Below are 20,010 nucleotides of genomic sequence, written 5' to 3'. Positions count from 1 at the left end.
AAACGAGAGGAAAATTTTGGTGCTACCAAGGCCTACCCCTTAATTCATGTTAAGTTCATGTTAACGGGTTGGTCTGTACAGCGTTTGCCCTCAATTTTAACTGTACTATTTCAAAGCACCCCAATCCAAATTCCTAATATACTACTACGTTTTAACTTCAACCCTGAGAAAGAACCAAAGGTTTGAAAATATTCATAGCTTTTGATATATCCGATTTTGAAGTACAAACAAAGTGTTGTATCGTCAGCCAATTGTGATAGTTTGATGCTTTGTGTTTTATTATCTATAGTAATTCTGATACCTTTAATGTCTGAGCTTTGTCTTAATCGCACCGCTCGGTCATAATTTCGACTGATGAAACAAAAGATAAAGTCATAACGGACATCCTTGATGAATTCCTCTAGATTTTTCAAAAAGTTCGGATAACCATACATTATTTATTACACACGACGGTATTCCCTTATATAATGTTTCCACCCGTGATCTGAATGATTCATTAAGACCAAGATGTTTATATAAGAACGCTTAGCATAAATTCCAATTTCAAAAAATTAAAAGTTTTTGTAAAATCGACAAATATAATAGCTCCATCTATTCCGTTTGATTCTACATAGTCCAATATATCTGGGATTTGCCGTCAATTAAATCCGATTAAACTATTATTTACATATCTGTCTTTGAGTGAAAATCATTGAAAAGAACAATTTCCCGTCTTTGTTTTTTAATATATTATGTTTACTTTGCAGAATGAATTTGCTGTACATGTTTATGGCCATTGGTTCCACTGTAACAGTTTCCACAGCTGACAGTCCTCATTACAATATTAGCACTCTTCTAGAAGCGTATACATTGACATGCGGGCAGAATTTCTGTTATCACAATAACTACGACCTTCCAGTTATTTCACATTTCATTCATATAAGTCCATATTGCAGTTGTGATCCGAGTTGTGTTTTTTACGGCGACTGTTGTCTAGATTTATACTTATCTCTAAACGTGCAATGTATTAACACAACAAGCATATCATACATGGAGAATGATTCTGAATTTGCTTTTGAGTCTGAGGATTTCTTCATTATGAAAACGACTTGTCCGGAAAACACAACCGTGTATCTTAAACAACAATGTGAGGGGTTAAAAAATGTATCTGAGCAAGTACAACATCTTCCTGTAACATCAAAAGATACACATTTCACTTATCAAAATAAATTTTGTGCAGAATGCAATTATGATTCAAACATTGAATTCTGGTCGTCAAACGCAGTATGTGACAGACCAGTTGATTTTAACTTCATGTCCAATTTTGAGGAAATTGTAGAATTAACAATGATTAACAAATGTAAGTTTGGTAGTTTCCTGAGTAACCCCCCGTTCATCAGAGGATGTAGGAAGATTTATGGAGAAAACATTATATCATCCTGTAATGTCACTGGAACATGGAAAGTATACGATCCAAGTATAGAATGGGCATGCCATAATTATGATAATTTGTACCATAAATTTCGAAACGTGTTTTGTTACATTTGTAACCCTCCTGTTTCTATGGATCCGGTAATAGGACAATGTAATACTACTGGAGAATGGGATAAGTTAGACGACTATCACATTAAAGCGTGCAACAATCTTGGTCATACACCTACTACATATCCGTTCAAAAACGTGTACTGCTACACTTGTAACATAAATTCGAATAAAGCTGAATACCTATTGTCACATGATGCCTTCAAAGAAATTAAGGAATCAATTTATAACGAGCGATACTTTAAGTATGAATTTACAAAAGTATTTTTTTCGAGCTTGGTTAACCTGTTTTCTGCTGAAGAACTCAAGAATATTTCACATATACAACAGAAACGAAAACAAAATAGCTTGAGGACAGAACTTTATCATAAATATTATGCAATGACTGGGAATGAGGACTTTTGTACAAACGTTTCAAATTTGATAGAACAAGATAGGCGTTGTTCTTGTGATGAATATTGCCATTTTAATGTGACCAACCCCTGTTGTATTGATGAAGTCTTCAAAAAGTCGACTACATGTATTAGTTCTAAACATTTCGAGTTACTTGTATATGACGGATGTGAAAATATATTACATGATTCCAATCCATTAGCACAAAAATGTTTATCTACAGACGTTACGAAGGAGAAGAATTTTCTGTCCCTACTTCCTGTTACAGACACATTTTCTTCAGTTAACTATAGAAACATTTATTGTGGGTTCTGTCGATATTTTACAAACTATGATCAATTGTACGCTAACGAATATATATATTTAATAGAAACTTTTCGATTTTGGAATTTCAATTATATTTGTGAAGCACCTCTTCCTATAACATATCATGTAGACTTTGCTGAACTTTTAAATTATAGACACCAGTCAAAATGTAACGTGACATTCGATCCAATTAACTGTGGTAAACTGTGTGACAAAAAGGAAAAGAGAAGTTGCAATGACGAAAATTCATCTCTTGAATGGGCATGTAAGAATTATGACTCGCCAACAAAAGATGTCAATTTCTATTACAAACTGAACAACCTATCTTTGCAGAAAGGTTCAAATATTTTTTGTGCTATGTGCGAGACTGGAAGTCAAGTTCCAACCATAGACAGTTGCAATTCAACCGGACGTTGGGAAAGACATGAAGAGACATTGAAACAGAGGTGCATCAGTTTACCAGCTGTTCCTTATCATACACCGTATAAAAATATATTTTGTAAAATGTGTAATGAAGAAACGCAACGCTATAATGGTACCTACTCAATTGAACAGAATTGCGAATTTATCGACAATTTTACAAAGCCTATACACTTTAGAACTTTGTTTTCTGTGTTTTTATATGGTGAAGATGAAATTTCTTATTCTTCAAAACAAACATGCCAAGAGAATGATATTTTTGACAGTATGCTGGTAAGTAGGCAATTCGTTATTAAGGCATCGTTTGGTTTTTGTTTTCATGAAATTGTCTCGGAAGTGGGGTGTAAAAACACCACAATTTATGTCACACATTGACTGGTTTTAATGAAGGGATACATACTTTGTCGTGGGCTTTTTTATTGCATGCCATGTAGACACTTCATGTCCTGAATAATCTTTTTGATTTAGTTATTTTGCAAATGCTATTTTTGCAAGAATATGGTCGCAGAAATATAAACTTAAGGCAACGTAGTCATCTCTTAAATTATATTGCCTGATCAGCATTGGGGTAAAATTTTAATGAAACGTTTTCCTCGAAATAACTGTTATCCTACTAGCGATGATCAACAGTTTGTATCAGCTTTTCATAGATGTCATAAACATGGATCCGAGGAAGGCGGGATTTCGACTAGAAGTGAAACAGAAGGATGGTAAAAAATAACACATAAAAATCAGCCAAAGCATAATATTGTCAGTTAAACAGTCGAATGGATGATTAATTTATTGGTGTTAAACGCCACTTTCAGTATTTGGTGCTATTTCGTGGCGATCAGGTTTTATTTGTGGAGGAAGCTGCAGCAAATGGAGAGAACCACCACCGACCTTCTGTTAGAAAGTACCAATCTTGGTCATTTAAGATTGAAATCTTGCACCTGCCACATGCGGAATTCAAACTCACAATCTCAGTCAGTATTGACATGATAGTAAAACAGTTGTTCGACTTCTTAGATCACGTTCAGTATAAGAAAACTATTATCAGATGAATGTTTTTAAATATAATGTGCCCTAGAATATGATTGCATATGTAGATCATATGTATAACTGCATATTTGAAGTTCTGCTAAAACAAAATACGACATAAAAAGTGTGGAGGGTAGTTCGAGATAATATATTTATGTATATACATATATATAATTCTTCGAGAACTTAGCCCAACAATGTTAGATTCTCAAATTTGAGCTAGCAAAAATGTGTTCTTCCCTTACCGAGATTACAACCCTTGCTTCTGTGACATCTAGGCTACACGGCCTGCATCGTGTCCTGCGCCCTAGATAATTCGACCACCAATGCTACATTATGATATAGCTTGAAAAGGTCGATGTAATAACTTTTATCGTCGGTTTTTCAAGGGTTGTAACAAAGGACATGGTGTATAGTGGCAAGTAGATTGTGTATTTTTAGAGATCAGCTATCTGTCGTAAAGGATGATAATATAAATTACTTTGCAAGCACATACACACGTCTAAACATGTTACAACTTTATACAGACATTCTCTGTCGAATAACTCATGGTTATCATGGTTATGGCGTGCAAACACAACAATATATATGATTCGTCTCAATATATACATATACATATATTGTGTAAAAACAACATCCTTTTTTGACAATTGGGATTGAACCAGTTTTTAAGTGATTTGTTCGATTGATTAATACATATTTTCTTTTTCAGGGGAGATGTAGAAAGATTGTGTGTTACCCAGGAAGAATCTTGATTAACGCCAAATGTGTTCCGTTGGTTCCTTATACATCCAATTTGGGTTACCTTCTTGCCTTTGGGATAGATTTGGTATTACCATTTGATGTCGAAAACCCGAACACTTTCATGAAGTCATTTCAAGAAACAATTTGGAGTCATATTAAAGTATTTGTTGGTTTACCTGATCAATTTATCGAGGTGTCAATTATTTCAACAGACAGATCATGTAATGTGTACGATAAATGGACTGTTGGAAACATTCACATGACAGTGTTTCTAAAAATATTCATTTCAACTTCCGTTTATAGAGCACAAATAGAAGAAAATTTGTTCACAGTGATGCATTCCACTTTTACATTTTTCTCACCATGCTCTGTAAATAGCAATGGTTGCCAAATTGGTGGAAAATTTAGTTTTGATGAAAATGCACTTTATCTTCCAACGGTATTAACTTTCATGTCCCTACAAAATAAATGTGTTTTGAACAAAGTAACCAACATACCAAACACATTTAGGTATGCCCATCAACAGGTATCTAGTCTATTTGGATGTTCTCAAATTCAGTTAGAAAAAGATGAAATTAAAGTAACAGAAGACGGAAGACAAATGACTATTATTCGTTTTGGTGTTGTACTAAGGTACTATGAATTTTTATTACTGAAAAACAACAGCGCAAGAATATGCAAAAGTGTTTTTCAAAATCTTCTCAAAGTTAATGAACAAACAACACCGATAGTAAATACAGTAATGTTTGTTTGTACTATTTTGTCTCTTGTGGCTCTATTTTTAACTTTTATAACATATTTCATGTTTCCAACATTAAGAACACTACCAGGTAAGAATAACATGAACCTTGTGTTTTCCATGTTTTTTGCTATCGGATTCCTGGAATTTGGTGTCAGTGGGACTAACAGCCATGTTTTGTGTCTAGCATTAGGTGCTTCAATTCATTTTTTCTGGTTATCGACTTTTGGTTGCTTAAATGTTTGTTCAATTCATATGTATCGTACTTTTCGACAGACCTTTGTGATAAACCACAACGACTGTGATGCAGACAAAAAGCGTTTTGCTTTCTATCTTATTTACTCTTATGCTGGTCCTTTGATTATTGTATGTCTGACAGTTTCTTCAAGTTATTTGTCCGACAATGATTTGTATGGTTACGACCGCAATGTGTGTTTTATCCAAGACCACCTTGTTCTCATTTGCACTTTTATTGTGCCTATTACCATTATTTGTTTGGTCGACTTATTCCTTTTTATTTCAACAGTAATAAGCATTAAATCTACGCCAAAGGTCAACACGAAAGAATCTTTTATGCAAAATAAAATTCATTACACTGTTTATGTCAAACTATTTGTATTGACCGGAAGTGCATGGATTTTGCAAATAATTGATTCTTTCTTTCCGGTCTCAAGTTTCTCGATAGTAGTATCGTTTTTAAATTCTTTCCAAGGTCTGTATATTTTTTTGGCATACAACTGTAATAGACGTGTTTTATATCTATATCGGAACCAATTTAAACAAATGTTTACAAGCAGTAAAATCGGAAAGGTTAAAAAAACAAACATGACTACATCTTCTGTACCAGGGAAACGTTTTTCCTTCAAAAACAAAACTTTAAGTGAATATGAGTATAGGCAAAAGCTGCATACAACAAAAATATGATCACTGCAAGATGTGTAGAGCATAGTTGTTCGAGTGGTGTACTTTCATTTCATGATACATGTAGTCATACTGTGTATGTACTTATAGAATAAAAAGTATTGCTCAATCTTAATATGATATGTGTTGATATATACATTTGTGATATGTTATCATATGTATATATGTATGTTTGCCAATATTACTGATTTAATTCATTCATAAAGTCGTTGAACTTTATAAATTGAAATTTTATAAACAGCTTTCTTTCAATTTTCTCATTTTTAAAATTTTACTCCTACCCGAGATGGGTGTTCTACCCCGGTGTTCCGCCTCCCCCCGCCAATGAAGAGCAATGAAGTGAGAGAATGGCGTCAAACACCAATAAATAAATTATATAAAGGTAACTTTATTAATTTGAGCTTGCACAAAACCTTGTTTTTCCATTATGCCTCAGCCTGTGTCGTTAATTGGTACTGCCGAAACATGTTATTATTCCATCTTCAAAATATGCCGATGCAAGCAAAATATAATATGCTTCTTGCCAAAGGTACTTTGACCACAGCCGACAAACTATAGTATTTTCTAGTTTGTCAGCAAAGGCAAAATACCGACTGCTTTATCAAATCGTACCAAATCGATGGAAACATTTTCATTTTGTATCAATAACTAAGCTGCTTTTTTCATATTTTGGTTTTATAAACTTTTTTTACCATTTGTTACCAAATGTAAGATAGCAGTAGATTAAATTTGAAGATCACTTGTTTTCAGTTTTTACTTGTTCTATATAAATATAGTAAAATGATGGCCATTAGAGTTAAAATCTGTTGCTTTGTTTATTTGATGAACTTTTTAGATTAAACCTGTTTTTTTAGGTAACTAACTGTAGTGACAAAAAATAAATTAATTATATAAGACCCAGAAAGCAACGGAAATCAAATTTGAGAATTTATATAAACGATAATACTTGTAAATAAAAGAATACAATTGTATGATTCACTTATATATCTAGAATAACGATAACAAAGATACTGAACTTGTCATTCGAATTACATGATTCAAACTGTCGATGCAATTGAGTAATATAGCGATTACCGAATGAAGCATGATTCATAATAACTATTTTCCATATTAAAACTGACCATTAAAGATATTGTGAAAAGATATATCTTTTATAATGCTTACACACGTTAAAAAACGTGTTACTATCAATATGTTTTCTCTGTATATAGTTTTTGATGTATGATTCTTTTTTTTTGGCTTGTAACTAGCTTTCAGTAACTGCGAATACTCTCAAATTGTTAATTTGACCTGTTGACACAATTTGAAATGAGTTTGTGTCTTTCAATATTTACTTATTTTGTGTTATGTCACTATTTAGAAAATATGTATAAGTACTTAGCATTACGATAAATTTTTCCTTCTGTTCTTTAACTATGAACAACAAATTTATTTTGTAAAACATATTTCCGTTATTCGTACAACATACTTAAACTTAACTGTGTACGTTATTTTATCTAATGTAATTTTCCCAGGTTATAGTTGTTATTTTGACATTGTTTTACATATTGTATTTTAATATCTCTGAATTTGTCATGTATCGATAAATGTATTTTCTAAACATTTTACGATATTATTATAGAAAAGGGACGAAAGATACCAGAGGGAGAGTCAAACTCTACAGATTTAAAATAAACTGACAACGTCATTGCTAAAAATATTATTATTATATGTTTAACATGATCAGAAAATGCATTTTTGTGCCTTCTATCTGTATATATCATTATATTAATTCTATGGAAAACAAATCTTCAGAGGTACATGTACTTGGCTTAGTATATGTATAATGCAGTTTAGAAAGTAAGTAGATCAAAATCAGTACGAACACGGAGAGCATTGAGAACCATCATTTCCGTAAGATTTGGCCAAACACAGCAGTAAATCACAAAATGATACTTGTAAGGATTTTCATATCCCAGGAGTAGATTACCTTAGCCGTATTTGGCACAACTTTTTGGAATTTTGGGTCCTCAATGCTCTCCAACGTTGTACTTGTTTGGCTTTATAAATATTTTGATCTGAGCGTCACTGTTGAGTCTTATGTAAACGAAACGCGAGTCTGGCGTCCTAAATTGTAATCCTGGTACCTTTGATACCTATTGTATAACTATAACTTTTTATAGATTTTATTTTTACACTGTTCCTCCTATCAATACACCAAGACAGCTGTCTACTGGTTATTTCATACTGTCACTTCATTGAAATAATCAAGGAACAAATGACATATATTCAAGTAACAGTTATATCAACTATTTTGCAACGTTTCATATCGTGTATTGAATACTTTTTCGTACGACATAATACCACTGCATCAGATAATAGGAATATATGTAAAAAGCTGAGTAATTTTTTTGGTTTTGAAAACTGTAAACCTTAGCATGTAATATGAGCATTTACATATATTGCCTTTAAGAATAAGATGATAACATGTATTACATTCGGACATTATATATTATAAGCATTATTCAAATGTGTTCCATGGACCTTTGATCTCTAGTTCATCAATCATGCACTTATTTCTATAGAGCAGAATATTTTAAAACATTGTAATAAATATCATGTGACGTGTTAAACCCTTTTGAAATGATTTTCAAAGTATGTTCTTATGTTTTACTGTGACACACCTATTTTGAGGAGGGTTTGGCGCTAGTTTTAATGTCGTTTGTTGCTGTATATCATATTTGCTTTCCGTTCCATTTCTCGTTTGAATCGTTTTCCATTTTGTCATTGCGGGGATGTTTAAAGCTGACTATGCGGAGTGGGTTTGTTGATTGTTGAAGACCGTCCGATAATAATCAGTTTTATAAGTCTTGTATGATTAAAAATGATTTAAAATTTTGGTTAATGTATATTTTCTGGGGTTTAGTTTGACGTCCATTATCACTGAACTAGAACACATTTTTGTTTATGGGCCAGCTTAAGCACTCTTCCAAGTGCGGAATATTCTCGCTGATTTAAAGACGCATTAGTGGCCTTCAACTGGTTTCTGCTCTTTTATTGGGTTCTTGTCTCTTTGACACATTTCCCATTTCCATTCTCAATTTTAGTTTTTCACGTCTATATATCATTTGTTCAATTGTGAGTTGTCTCATTGTCAATCATATGTTTTGATAAATTTTAAAATCAGAAATGGGGTAATTGGAATATGTAATTGTACTTGACCGTAAGTTATTATTATTTCTTAAGTAATTGAGTGTAACGTGTAATTGAGCAATTTTGCAATTAAAAGTAATTAAAAGCAATGAATTAAACAGCCATAATTGAATGTAACTGACAATTACAACTCAATTAAATTTGAGATTTTAGATCAAAATGCTTGAATCTTTTGTTTTCGTAAAACATTATGAAAAGCCATGACTTTGTTAATGCTGACAAAGCAAAGCCTACACAATATTCACTCTATAATTACACATCATTGGGATATCGTTTACTTTGTTATTACAATGAATCAATAAAAAAAAACGGAAAAAAAGAATGATAAAATATGCAATAATTATTAATATCATTACTAAGTCTATGGCTTATACCTGAATCATTGGTAATTAGCTTTGTACCTTTATATATATTTATTTAAACAATAGGCAATATACAAAAGGACGTTCTCCTTCCTTTAATACAACTTTTGACGTTTTATCATAAACAATATAATGACTGTTTCTACATCAGCAAGTTTGCAGGTCATGCAGGTGAAAACAGGTGGTAAGCTAATTAGTGAGAGGAAAAACACCACTAGGTACATGTAAACTCCTCAAAAATTTATAAGCCCTGAACTTCTAAGAGTTTAAACTTATACTTAAATTCTATACTACCCCTACCTCCACTTTTGGACTTTCAAAAAATTAAATTTGAGCCGTTACCATGTTTTGCTATACTGGTAACATTCCAAAAAGTATGCCTCTATGACATGACACACAGAGATCATATCTGGGAAACAGTACGTTAACAAATTGGTATATCTATAAATGTTATATATCTCCCCAAAAGAGGCGTGGCTGCAGCTGTATTTACAAAGTGCAATCTATAAGATTTTCATAGTTAGCCAATTCAATATGTATCTATTCAATTATGTGTAAAGTTGTCATCGTATATTTAAATGTGAACAGAAAATGCTGAGTCATTTGATTTTTTTTAAACATAAGAATATAAGAAAGAAGTTAGGCTTTCTAAATCATTTCGGTAGGAAAATGATTTAAATAAATTGTGATCAGAATAAAACAAACATTTCTAAATAATGTGATTTATAATCTATTTTTATCTAGAAAAAAAAACCCACCATTTTAAACTTACATCAGGTCACTATAATTGTAAAATGATGCGATAGTTGAAATCTGATGTTGAACATATGCAAGAAAGGCTGTTTACGTTGGTACAGAATGCGGCCTGTATGCTGGCTAGCCTCTTATACCCATAATTTAAGACCAAATAGTGTGCCACTAAACAGATTGTTTATCTGTTGTTTAGGACTAACTTGGTAATGTTGAAATGTAAACTTAATATTAAGGAGGAAAACCACAGTACAACAGAAACACTGACGTTCAACACAAACAAACGCCAAAATACATAGAAACGATCTATATAAAAACTGCCATTTTCCTTACATGATACAAGATACTTTTTAGAAAACAAAATGGTAAGTTGAACCTAGTTGTATGGCAAGCCAAACATCCTCCTTATATTGCAGTGTTAAAAAAATATCTTTAAAATGACAACACTACGTGACAGAAATACAGCGCAAACAAAATCGATTACTCAGCCCAGACAAACGCCAACATACATAGAAACGAAATATATGATAACAACTGCCATATTCTTTACATGGTACAAGACACTTTTTAGAAAACAATGGTATGTTGGATCTGGTTTTATGGCTAGCTAAACGTCCTGATTATACTGCGCAGAATACCAAACGAACATCTATGCATAATGCTGGTCTTCCATGGAAAATTATAATTTACATCGGTTTTGTGTGTAAATCACATTACTTACATTACATAAACTGCTTGATAAATGAATTAGGTATTGGAAATTCACTTGGAACCCAGCATATACCGACAGGACACTTAACCAGTAGGACATCCTAATAAGAGGATAATAAGAGGTCTGTTGTATGTTCCTTTGGAATTCCAAAAAAGAAGAGTATTGGTTCTTTCTTCACAGTATTTGATACCTAAAATTACATACGTGTCCTAACAAACAATGTTACATTCTTGATATGTCTGCCATGTGCTCCACAAAAACTTTGACAGAATTATTTACATCAATCTAATTAGTCTAAGCTTCATAGGTATTGTACAACTACTTATTTCAGAGGCGGCGTGAATAAGAATGTAAGATGTAGATATTTAAAAAAAAATATGTTTTATATGTACATACAATCTAAGACAAAAATGTTCTGATTCAAACAAAACATTCTCTGAAATTGACATTATCAAGAATTTGATTTCTCAATTAACAACATATATTGTTAATCGTTTTGAGGACGAGTTTTGCAATGTACAATCGGCATTTCCTTGGGAACCCACTGTTCTTCTTTTTTTATCGACGGTATGTATATATTCATACAAGAGCTTCTTAAGAATAATTAAAGAAGAAACTATTATCCTTTAACTTCACTTCCATCTATATAAAGAATTTCCTATCACTAAATAGTTCAATGTTTGTGGACTATGTTAAACGCACCTATTCCATAAATAAAGGATGTAGCAGATACAATCCGTTTCATATCTTGACTTACATATAGTAATTGACATCAGGGTAGGGTTGCGAACAAAACTTTACAACAAAAGAATTGATTTCAGCTAAGCAATTGTGAACTTTCAATTTCTAAGAAGCAACATTCCAGCAGCGCCTGCATATGGAGTATATACCTTCAAGTTGATACAATATCATAGGTTTGAATATACATATGAGCATCACGACAGATACCACATTTGAATCAGGATCTGCTTACTGGTGAGTGTTTTGAAGACAAAACGCGCACCTGTGCAATTTAATTCTTGGTATCTATGATGAGTTAATTTTCCTTTCCAGAGCATCAGAGATCATCCTGGTGTATGCCCCATGGTATTGGCATTTTATCTTCGACCTTTTGAATGTCCCTTTGGTATATATCGCCTCTCCTTTACTCTATCGACGTAGCCGATATCACTCATCTTGAAGTTTATACAATTTCTACCCTAACCTTAATTAATGTAGCACTTTCTTGTAAGGTAAGGTTTTATTACCACTAGGTCGGTTGCACTAAACATCGGTTTTGTGTGTAAATCACATTATTTACATTACATAAACTGCTTGATAAATGAATTAGGTATTGGCAATTCACATGGAACCCATCATATGCCGACAGGACACTTAACCAGTAGGACATCCTGGATAATAAGAGGTCTGTTGTATGTTCCTTTGAAAAAAGATATGAAACGGATACAATCTTAGACAAAAATGTTCTGATTCAAACAAAACATTTTCTTAAATTGACATTATCAAGATCCTTGATTTCTCAATTAATAACATATTGTTAATCGTTTTGAGGAAGAGTTTTTCAACGTACAATCGGCATTTCCGTGGGAACCTACAGTGCTATTTTTCTTATCGACGGTATATTTATATTCATACAAGAGATTCTTACGAAGTATTAAAGAAAGAAACCATTATCCTTTAAGTGCATACGATACAGTTTTGAACCTGTATTTACAAGTTGATGAAAATTTGCATATAGGCTATTTTTTACCTCATTAAATCAAATATGTTATAAAAAATATACCTTCATGTGCTACTTTTTGAGTAAAATGAGGTCGAAATTTTGTATATTTGCTCAAAATTCAGATTTGTGTCCGTATTTTCTTTTTCGAAAGAAAGACATAACGTTTTTGTTTTAAAAGATAAACACAAAATGGTTTTTGTTAAATAATCGGTAATTTCTTTATTTTATAAGTATCATTAAAAATTATGCAATTTTTATTCCGAAATAACTCTATATTTATCAAATGTTCATGAATAGAGGAAAAAAACGTCATTTTTTGCTGCATGTTTATCAAAATTAAAAAAATTGCGCTATTTACAGTTTTATAAAATTTGGGTCACATAATCTCCTTGCAAAATGAAACAAATTGCTGTTTTAAAATGTAGGGGTCCATGCACTCGTTTTAAAATTAAATCAGTTTGAATGATAAAAATCAGTCGAAAAATGCATCTTTTACCGATATGTCGGAGTTTGACGTCGCGAAAATAACATTTTACGTTAGCAACGTCATTACCTTCCCTGTAACTGTATCGTATGCCCTTAACTTCACTTCCATCTATATAGAGAATTTCCTATCACTAAATAGTTCAATGTTTGTGGACTATGTTAAACGCACCTATTCCATAAATAAAGGATGTAGCAGATACAATCCGTTTCATATCTTGACTTACATATAGTAATTGACATCATGGTAGGGTTGCGAACAAAACTTTACAACAAAAGAATTGATTTCAGCTAAGCAATTGTGAACTTTCAATTTCTAAGAAGCAACATTCCAGCAGCGCCTGCATATGGAGTATATACCTTCAAGTTGATACAATATCATAGGTTTGAATATACATATGAGCATCACGACAGATACCACATTTGAATCAGGATCTGCTTACTGGTGAGTGTTTTGAAGACAAAACGCGCACCTGTGCAATTTAAATCTTGGTATCTATGATGAGTTAATTTTCCTTTCCAGAGCATCAGAGATCATCATGGTGTATGCCCATGGCATTGGCATTTTATCTTCGACCTTTTGAATGTCCCTTTGGTATATATCACCTCTCCTTTACTCTATCGACGTAGCCGATATCACTCATTTTGAAGTTTATACAATTTCTACCCTAACCTTAATTAATGTAGCACTTTCTTGTTTTCCGCTTGTTCGTATATTGTATTGTGCCTTACAGATTAATAAAGATATAAACTTTAGTTTTTCGTCAACAATGATTTCATTACAACATACGTGTAGATAGTATAGCACTTCAAGTATGCTTGACACTTTTCCATGGAAAATTCAAAACGATATGTGTTTTATAAAATGGCATAATCAGAATCGCAAACACACACATCAAACATACGAACACTAGACAAGAAAAAATACGGTTTTGAAAAAGTAGACTTTCGATCTACAGAAAAAAGTAAAATCACAAAAATACCGAACTCCAAGGAAAATTCAAAACAGAAAGTCCATAATCAAATGGCAAAATCAAAAGCTCAAAGACATCAAACGAATAAACAACAACTGCCATTTGCCTGGCGTGGTACATGCATAAGAGTCTACCATTTTCTACCATGTTTACAATTATAAAAAAGTATGAATTAACAGTGTACCAGATTAATTCTGTTATGAATAGGTACTGTTTAAAGCTAATTTTAAATCAGCAAATATGTAACATCTTTCCCTACAACAGAAAACAGACAAACCAAATAAACACAGCACAATGCAAATGACGGTCTTAGACACGATAAATATCCGTTCACACATCATTGTTCTAAGATACTTATATATAATTATTGCTTAACAAATTACCAATACCAGAATCTATAACAAACGAGACGGTTTTAATTTTGAAATTATAAAATTTTACCCAACTTAGTAGCAATATTTTAGCTTCACCTGCATACGGGATATACATTTCCTAACTCATACGGCATTAAAGAGAATGCAATTGATACTTAGACTTTGTTCAACGTCATCAGTGTTTGAGCATTAAGCTGATGAGCCAGTGGGTATGTCAAAGAGGATCTCGTCCTTTTCCTAAAAAAGTTTAAGTATTCCATATCCCATAAAAAATATACGATGGTCTTGAAGTATAGATTTTAGGTAGACACACGTTGTTTGTCATCTTTATAACGTATTATAGTATTCTTTCATTTTCTTTTCAAAAAAATACTTTTACTATTTTGTTTATTTTTGGTAGTGTCACCCTACTACTTTTTGACGTTTTGGTTCATGTACAATTACATTCTGTCATTAGATATAGGAAGATGTGGTGTTTAAAAATAAAAATAATAAAATGTATATATATCATTGAAAAAGCTCCAAATTATCTCCCTTTGGTACAAAAATGCCATTTTTTGGCATTAAGATTGAAATATCTTTTTTAACTCATCGGTGACTTATATTTTTTATTATAATTTTCAAATAAGCTATACTTAAACTAAACTATTGTAAAATTTGAGCGATTTCTGTAATTAAGTTCCTTTTTTATTCCGATATTACCTCTATTTCTCCTATTAGTTCAACAGAAAAAGTACCTTTACAAAAATGTATGCTTCTTTCGAAGGCAGATTGTGAGCGTAAATGAACGGTGACCCCATATTTTTATTTTATTTTTATTTTCAGTATAATATAAAATTCATTTGTGGAAAAATAAAGCGAAATCCTATATTAGAATTTTTTTTATTTAGACCCGCGAGCCCCCTCAACTCATCAGATGGATATAAATAGAAATATATATGTAACGTGTTTGGCTTATAAACTCATTTCCATTCTCAATTTTATAAATGTTCGTATCCGTTTTCACAGAATCTGAGATACTCCAATATCAATCTTTCAATTAACTCAGAACCTAACTGTAACTTGGAGGATTTACTAAAAACTACTAAACGACTTATTAACCTAAAATTATCCTAAATCCTATCACTTACTCCGAGTTCCGACTGATTGCTTACTAATTTTAACCTTTTAAAAACCATGGGTTCCTGAGACACCGAGTTTTGAGACTCCCAGTAAACGAGACACCTAGTTCTGAAACGACTAGTCTCTGAAGCACCTAGTTCCTGAGACAACTAGTCTTGAAACACCTAGTACCGAAATCATCAGACTATTACAAGCTACCTGCTCGAGGGGCTGCGACTATTCCCGAGGGAAATTACAGTTTCTGAACAACCCGGTAGCTTGCAAAAGAGGGACGAAAGATACCAAAGGGACAGTCAAACTCATAAATCGAAAATAAACTGACAACGCCATGGCTAAAAATGAAAAAGAGAAACAGACAAACAATAGTACACATGACACAACATAGAAAACTAAAGAATAAACAACACGAACCCAACCAAAAACTAGGGGTGATCTCGGGTGCTCCGGAAGGGTAGGCAGATCCTGCTCCACATGTGGCACCCATCGTGTTGCTTATGAGTTAACGACTCCGGTTAATAGTCTAATCCGGTAGGTCACATTTATGAAAGGGAAGGGGATTGTAGTTACGACGTAAAGAACATATCCGATATCATTTGTGAAACAGTTATTCCATAACGGTCAACCAACTCGTGATGGCGTCCGTAACATTTACAAAGAGATGATTTCAACGACACCATTTGGAACTTTTGGTTTAATAGCTTCATTGTGAGTCTTGTAATTGACTGCTCCATAGGCTTACATGCAAAACAGCTGATCTTTAAAAATAAATAAATAAAAAATGCTACATAGTAAAAATGATCATGTTCATTTCATGTTTGTACTAATGTGAAATTGTGATTTAATCGAGAAAAAAAGATGGTCATGCCACGAAGAATAAAAAGTTACGTAATCCTAATGTCAAAACCATTTTTTTCTACTTTCTGTTTGCTGTTTTACTTGACTGCATCACTTCCAGTAAAAATGATATTCTTCCACTTTCCTGGATTAATATCTCAAAAATGATGCAAGATTTATTTTAAGTCTATATATATGTTTCAATTCAGCATAAACTTTTAATCAAACATAAAAAATTGAGTCCAGCAAAAAATTCAAAAAAAATGGACTATTCTATTTCCCTCCATGTTTTGACATGCACCGGAAACTGGAATTGTAATACAAGACTGGTATTATCTGCATTGTTGAAAGTATAAATATATACAATTAAAGCTCGGGATCACATATTGTTTTTGGTATCTACAGATGCGTATGTGTCAACGTATAGTATACGTCAACGTATATGACACGTTTGGAACGTCTTTAAATGGCCGACCTCTAATAAACCATTTCAATAGTAAAAACAGTTATTATAGTGATACTTTTACTGAAATTTTACATATATCAATCAATATTTTTCAAGTAAATTTCGTTATCATTATGTAATGATATAAGGCCACAGAAGGCTTTAAAGTATGGATGGTTCTTTGAGTTTTTTTTTCTCAAACTTTTAAGTTGGATAAATGAACAGTTCACTAATTGTATTTCTTTCCTCGCCAACATATTTTTTTCATGAGCATCAATATTAAATTTAACGTCTGACAAAATATCTTAGTTAATACAATTACCATTTCCTTTTTGAAGGCCGTACAGTGACATATAGTTGTTAATTTCTGTGTCATTTGGTCTCTTGTGGAGAGTTGTCTCATACCAAATCTTCCTTTTAATATTGACAACGCCATGACTAAAAAAGAAAAAAAGACAAGCAGACAAACAATTGAACAAATTAAACAGAACATAGGAAACTTAAGAATGAACAATACATAGTCTACAAAAGACTATGTGTGGTCTCAGGTGCTCCTGAAGGGTAACCATACAATTAGTGTCAGTCATAGTACTGTATACAATGTCACAACCCGAAATTAAAAATACAGAGATTTGGTACGATTGGAAAAGAGAGAGAAAAGGGGGACTAAAGATACTAGAGGGACAATCAAACTCATAAATCGAAAATAAACTGACAACTGGAAGGGAGACAACTATCCAACAAATTCAAATGACGAAGGTATAAGAATTGTTTGTCACCGTACGGCTCAATCTCCGGCGCAGAGTTCATATCCGTTCCATACATGCTCCGCAATACTGCACTTAATATGAGTGTAGTGTTACAAAGTATTGAACGGAACGGATATGTGATCTCTGCGCCGGAGATTGCGTACGGCTTTCAAAAGGAAAAAACAAGTACCATATAGTCTGTATGCCTCCACATGAGAATGTGCAACAATTCAAACTAGAAAATTAACGGCCTAATTTATTAAAATAAAATTACGGAAAACAAATATGGAAGACAAGAACTGGATGTCAGTCTCGGGATATATAATACATAGGTCATAATTCCACTTATTTCAAAACTTACACTTAAATAAGTTCAACTCTTATTTACCAGCGATAACAGTTGGCATACAACATGAAATGATGAAGATAATGTTCTGTATATATGTATGACTCTAAAGTGCGCTTATGACGCTAAATCAAGATGGTTACGCTAAAGGGCGATGGTCTACGCTAAAGTGCGATGCCTACAAACGCTAAAGTGCGATGGTCCGCGAAAGTATAGATGTAATAAACGTACTATGGATTATGACGTGAACAGTCCTTTTTACAAACAAAAAATGAACATGCCGAAAGATAAATGTAGAATATTTGATTAACAACTTTTTACCACTCATACCACATCTTCCGATATCTAATAAAAAAAAAAAAATACATAAACTTTGATGAAATGTGTTTGATGAATAAATAACGAAAGATGTATACTTTTTATTAGATACTCATAGAACTATAAATAGAATCAATCATATACTGGCAGCACTAGACACTAGCTGGTCAAGAATATAATATATTGTTTGTAGTAGATTGAAATATGAACCATTTGCTTTGAAAATATCTTATTTTTAGCCGTAATGTTTTTTCTGTGTTGAAACACGGTAATTAAACATTATAGTTAATTATAAGAAATATTAAAATTAGGTTCATCAATAATATTCGGAGTGCAAATAGGGTATACAGATATTATAAAATATGTGTTCTTACAGACGAATATTACTTAGTTTTATTTTTTTGGAGGCTTAAATTATAAAACAAACAAAAAAAGAAGAAAGAAAATGTAGTATGATTGCCAATGAGCCAACTCTCAACAACAAACCAAATGACACAGAAATCAATTAACAACTATAGGTCACCGTACGGCCTTCAACAATGAGCAAAGCCCATACCGCATAGTCAGCTATAAAAGGCGTCGAAATGACAAATATAAAACAATTCAACCGAGAAAACCAACGGCATAATTTAAAGACTTGCATGGACGTTAGTTTTTACTAATGTTTTCCCAAACAATCATAACTTTGCGTTTAGTGGATCCCTCGATCATTATCAAGGTGATAATGTGTAGTTATATAATGCTGCAAGGAATATTGATTAGATCTAAATAGAATCATAACGTTACAGTTTGTAAAAGTATTGTGCTATGCTGTCTAATGTTATAGCACCTAATATGTAATGCATGTTTATTTTGCTATCGTATGTTTACTTATTTTAATTAGACAAGCGAATCGTTACATATAGATTCCACATCTGCAACGAGTGTGTTACGATATTTCTCCACTCGAGACAATTAAAATTTTAATATTAAAAGCGAGAGGGCTGTCGTAACTGTCGAGCTTTTAAATAGTTAAAGTTTAACTTTTGAGAGTGGCGAAATGTCGTAATTTACGAGTTATAGTGGTGGAATCTGTTTCTCTTATGATTTTTGTTTTTCCTTTTCAAAGATTTGAAGAAAATACCTTTTACGTGACGTCATCAGACATGATTTAATTTACCTTTGTCATGACGTCACAATAGGATAAATCAGAAGAAACCAAGAAAATTTAACGTCCCAATTAAATTTTAAAATAGCACAGAAAAATAGAGAAACTAATTACTGTTTAGGCAAAAGTAGAGCATTTATTTTCACATCTAATAAATGTTTTGCATCGCTATTTATTTAGCTGTGTGTTGTTTTTTTTTATTTTCCCTCTTTTGTCTCTATTCCATTGTGACAAACAGGTTGATAGTTAGATAAAGTTTTAATTTATTAGCAAAAATGTTGATATGTAGGTCAGCAGAACGCATTTTCTTATAACTTCTCTTATATTAATACATCCATAACACATGTCTTTGTTTAACAAATCAAACAAAGCGAATATATACAAAGTACAAAATAAATGACTGTTCTCACACTTG

The 20,010-nt window shown here is 32.3% G+C and overlaps 1 protein-coding gene across 1 annotated transcript; it reads left to right on the top strand.

The window, feature by feature from the left end:
- The first annotated feature begins 1,029 nt into the window (after positions 1 to 1,029).
- Positions 1,030 to 7,398, top strand: LOC139525171 (uncharacterized). The gene is made up of 2 exons (XM_071320359.1): positions 1,030 to 2,913; positions 4,373 to 7,398. Exons 1-2 carry the CDS (start codon positions 1,030 to 1,032, stop codon positions 6,065 to 6,067), a joined length of 3,579 nt encoding a protein of 1,192 aa, XP_071176460.1. The 3' UTR covers positions 6,068 to 7,398.
- Positions 7,399 to 20,010: the final 12,612 nt, after the last annotated feature.

Source organism: Mytilus edulis, chromosome 5 (genome assembly GCF_963676685.1).
Source record: "Mytilus edulis chromosome 5, xbMytEdul2.2, whole genome shotgun sequence".
Lineage (NCBI taxonomy): Eukaryota > Metazoa > Mollusca > Bivalvia > Mytilida > Mytilidae > Mytilus > Mytilus edulis.
This window is presented reverse-complemented; position numbering and strand designations above follow the sequence as displayed.

Coding starts and splice junctions, on each gene's coding strand:
- LOC139525171 (XM_071320359.1), top strand. CDS start 1,030: ATGGAGAATGATTCTGAATTTGCTTTTGAGTCTGAGGATTTCTTCATT. Junction 2,914..4,372: donor ATATTTTTGACAGTATGCTG/GTAAGTAGGCAA, acceptor TTTCTTTTTCAG/GGGAGATGTAGAAAGATTGT.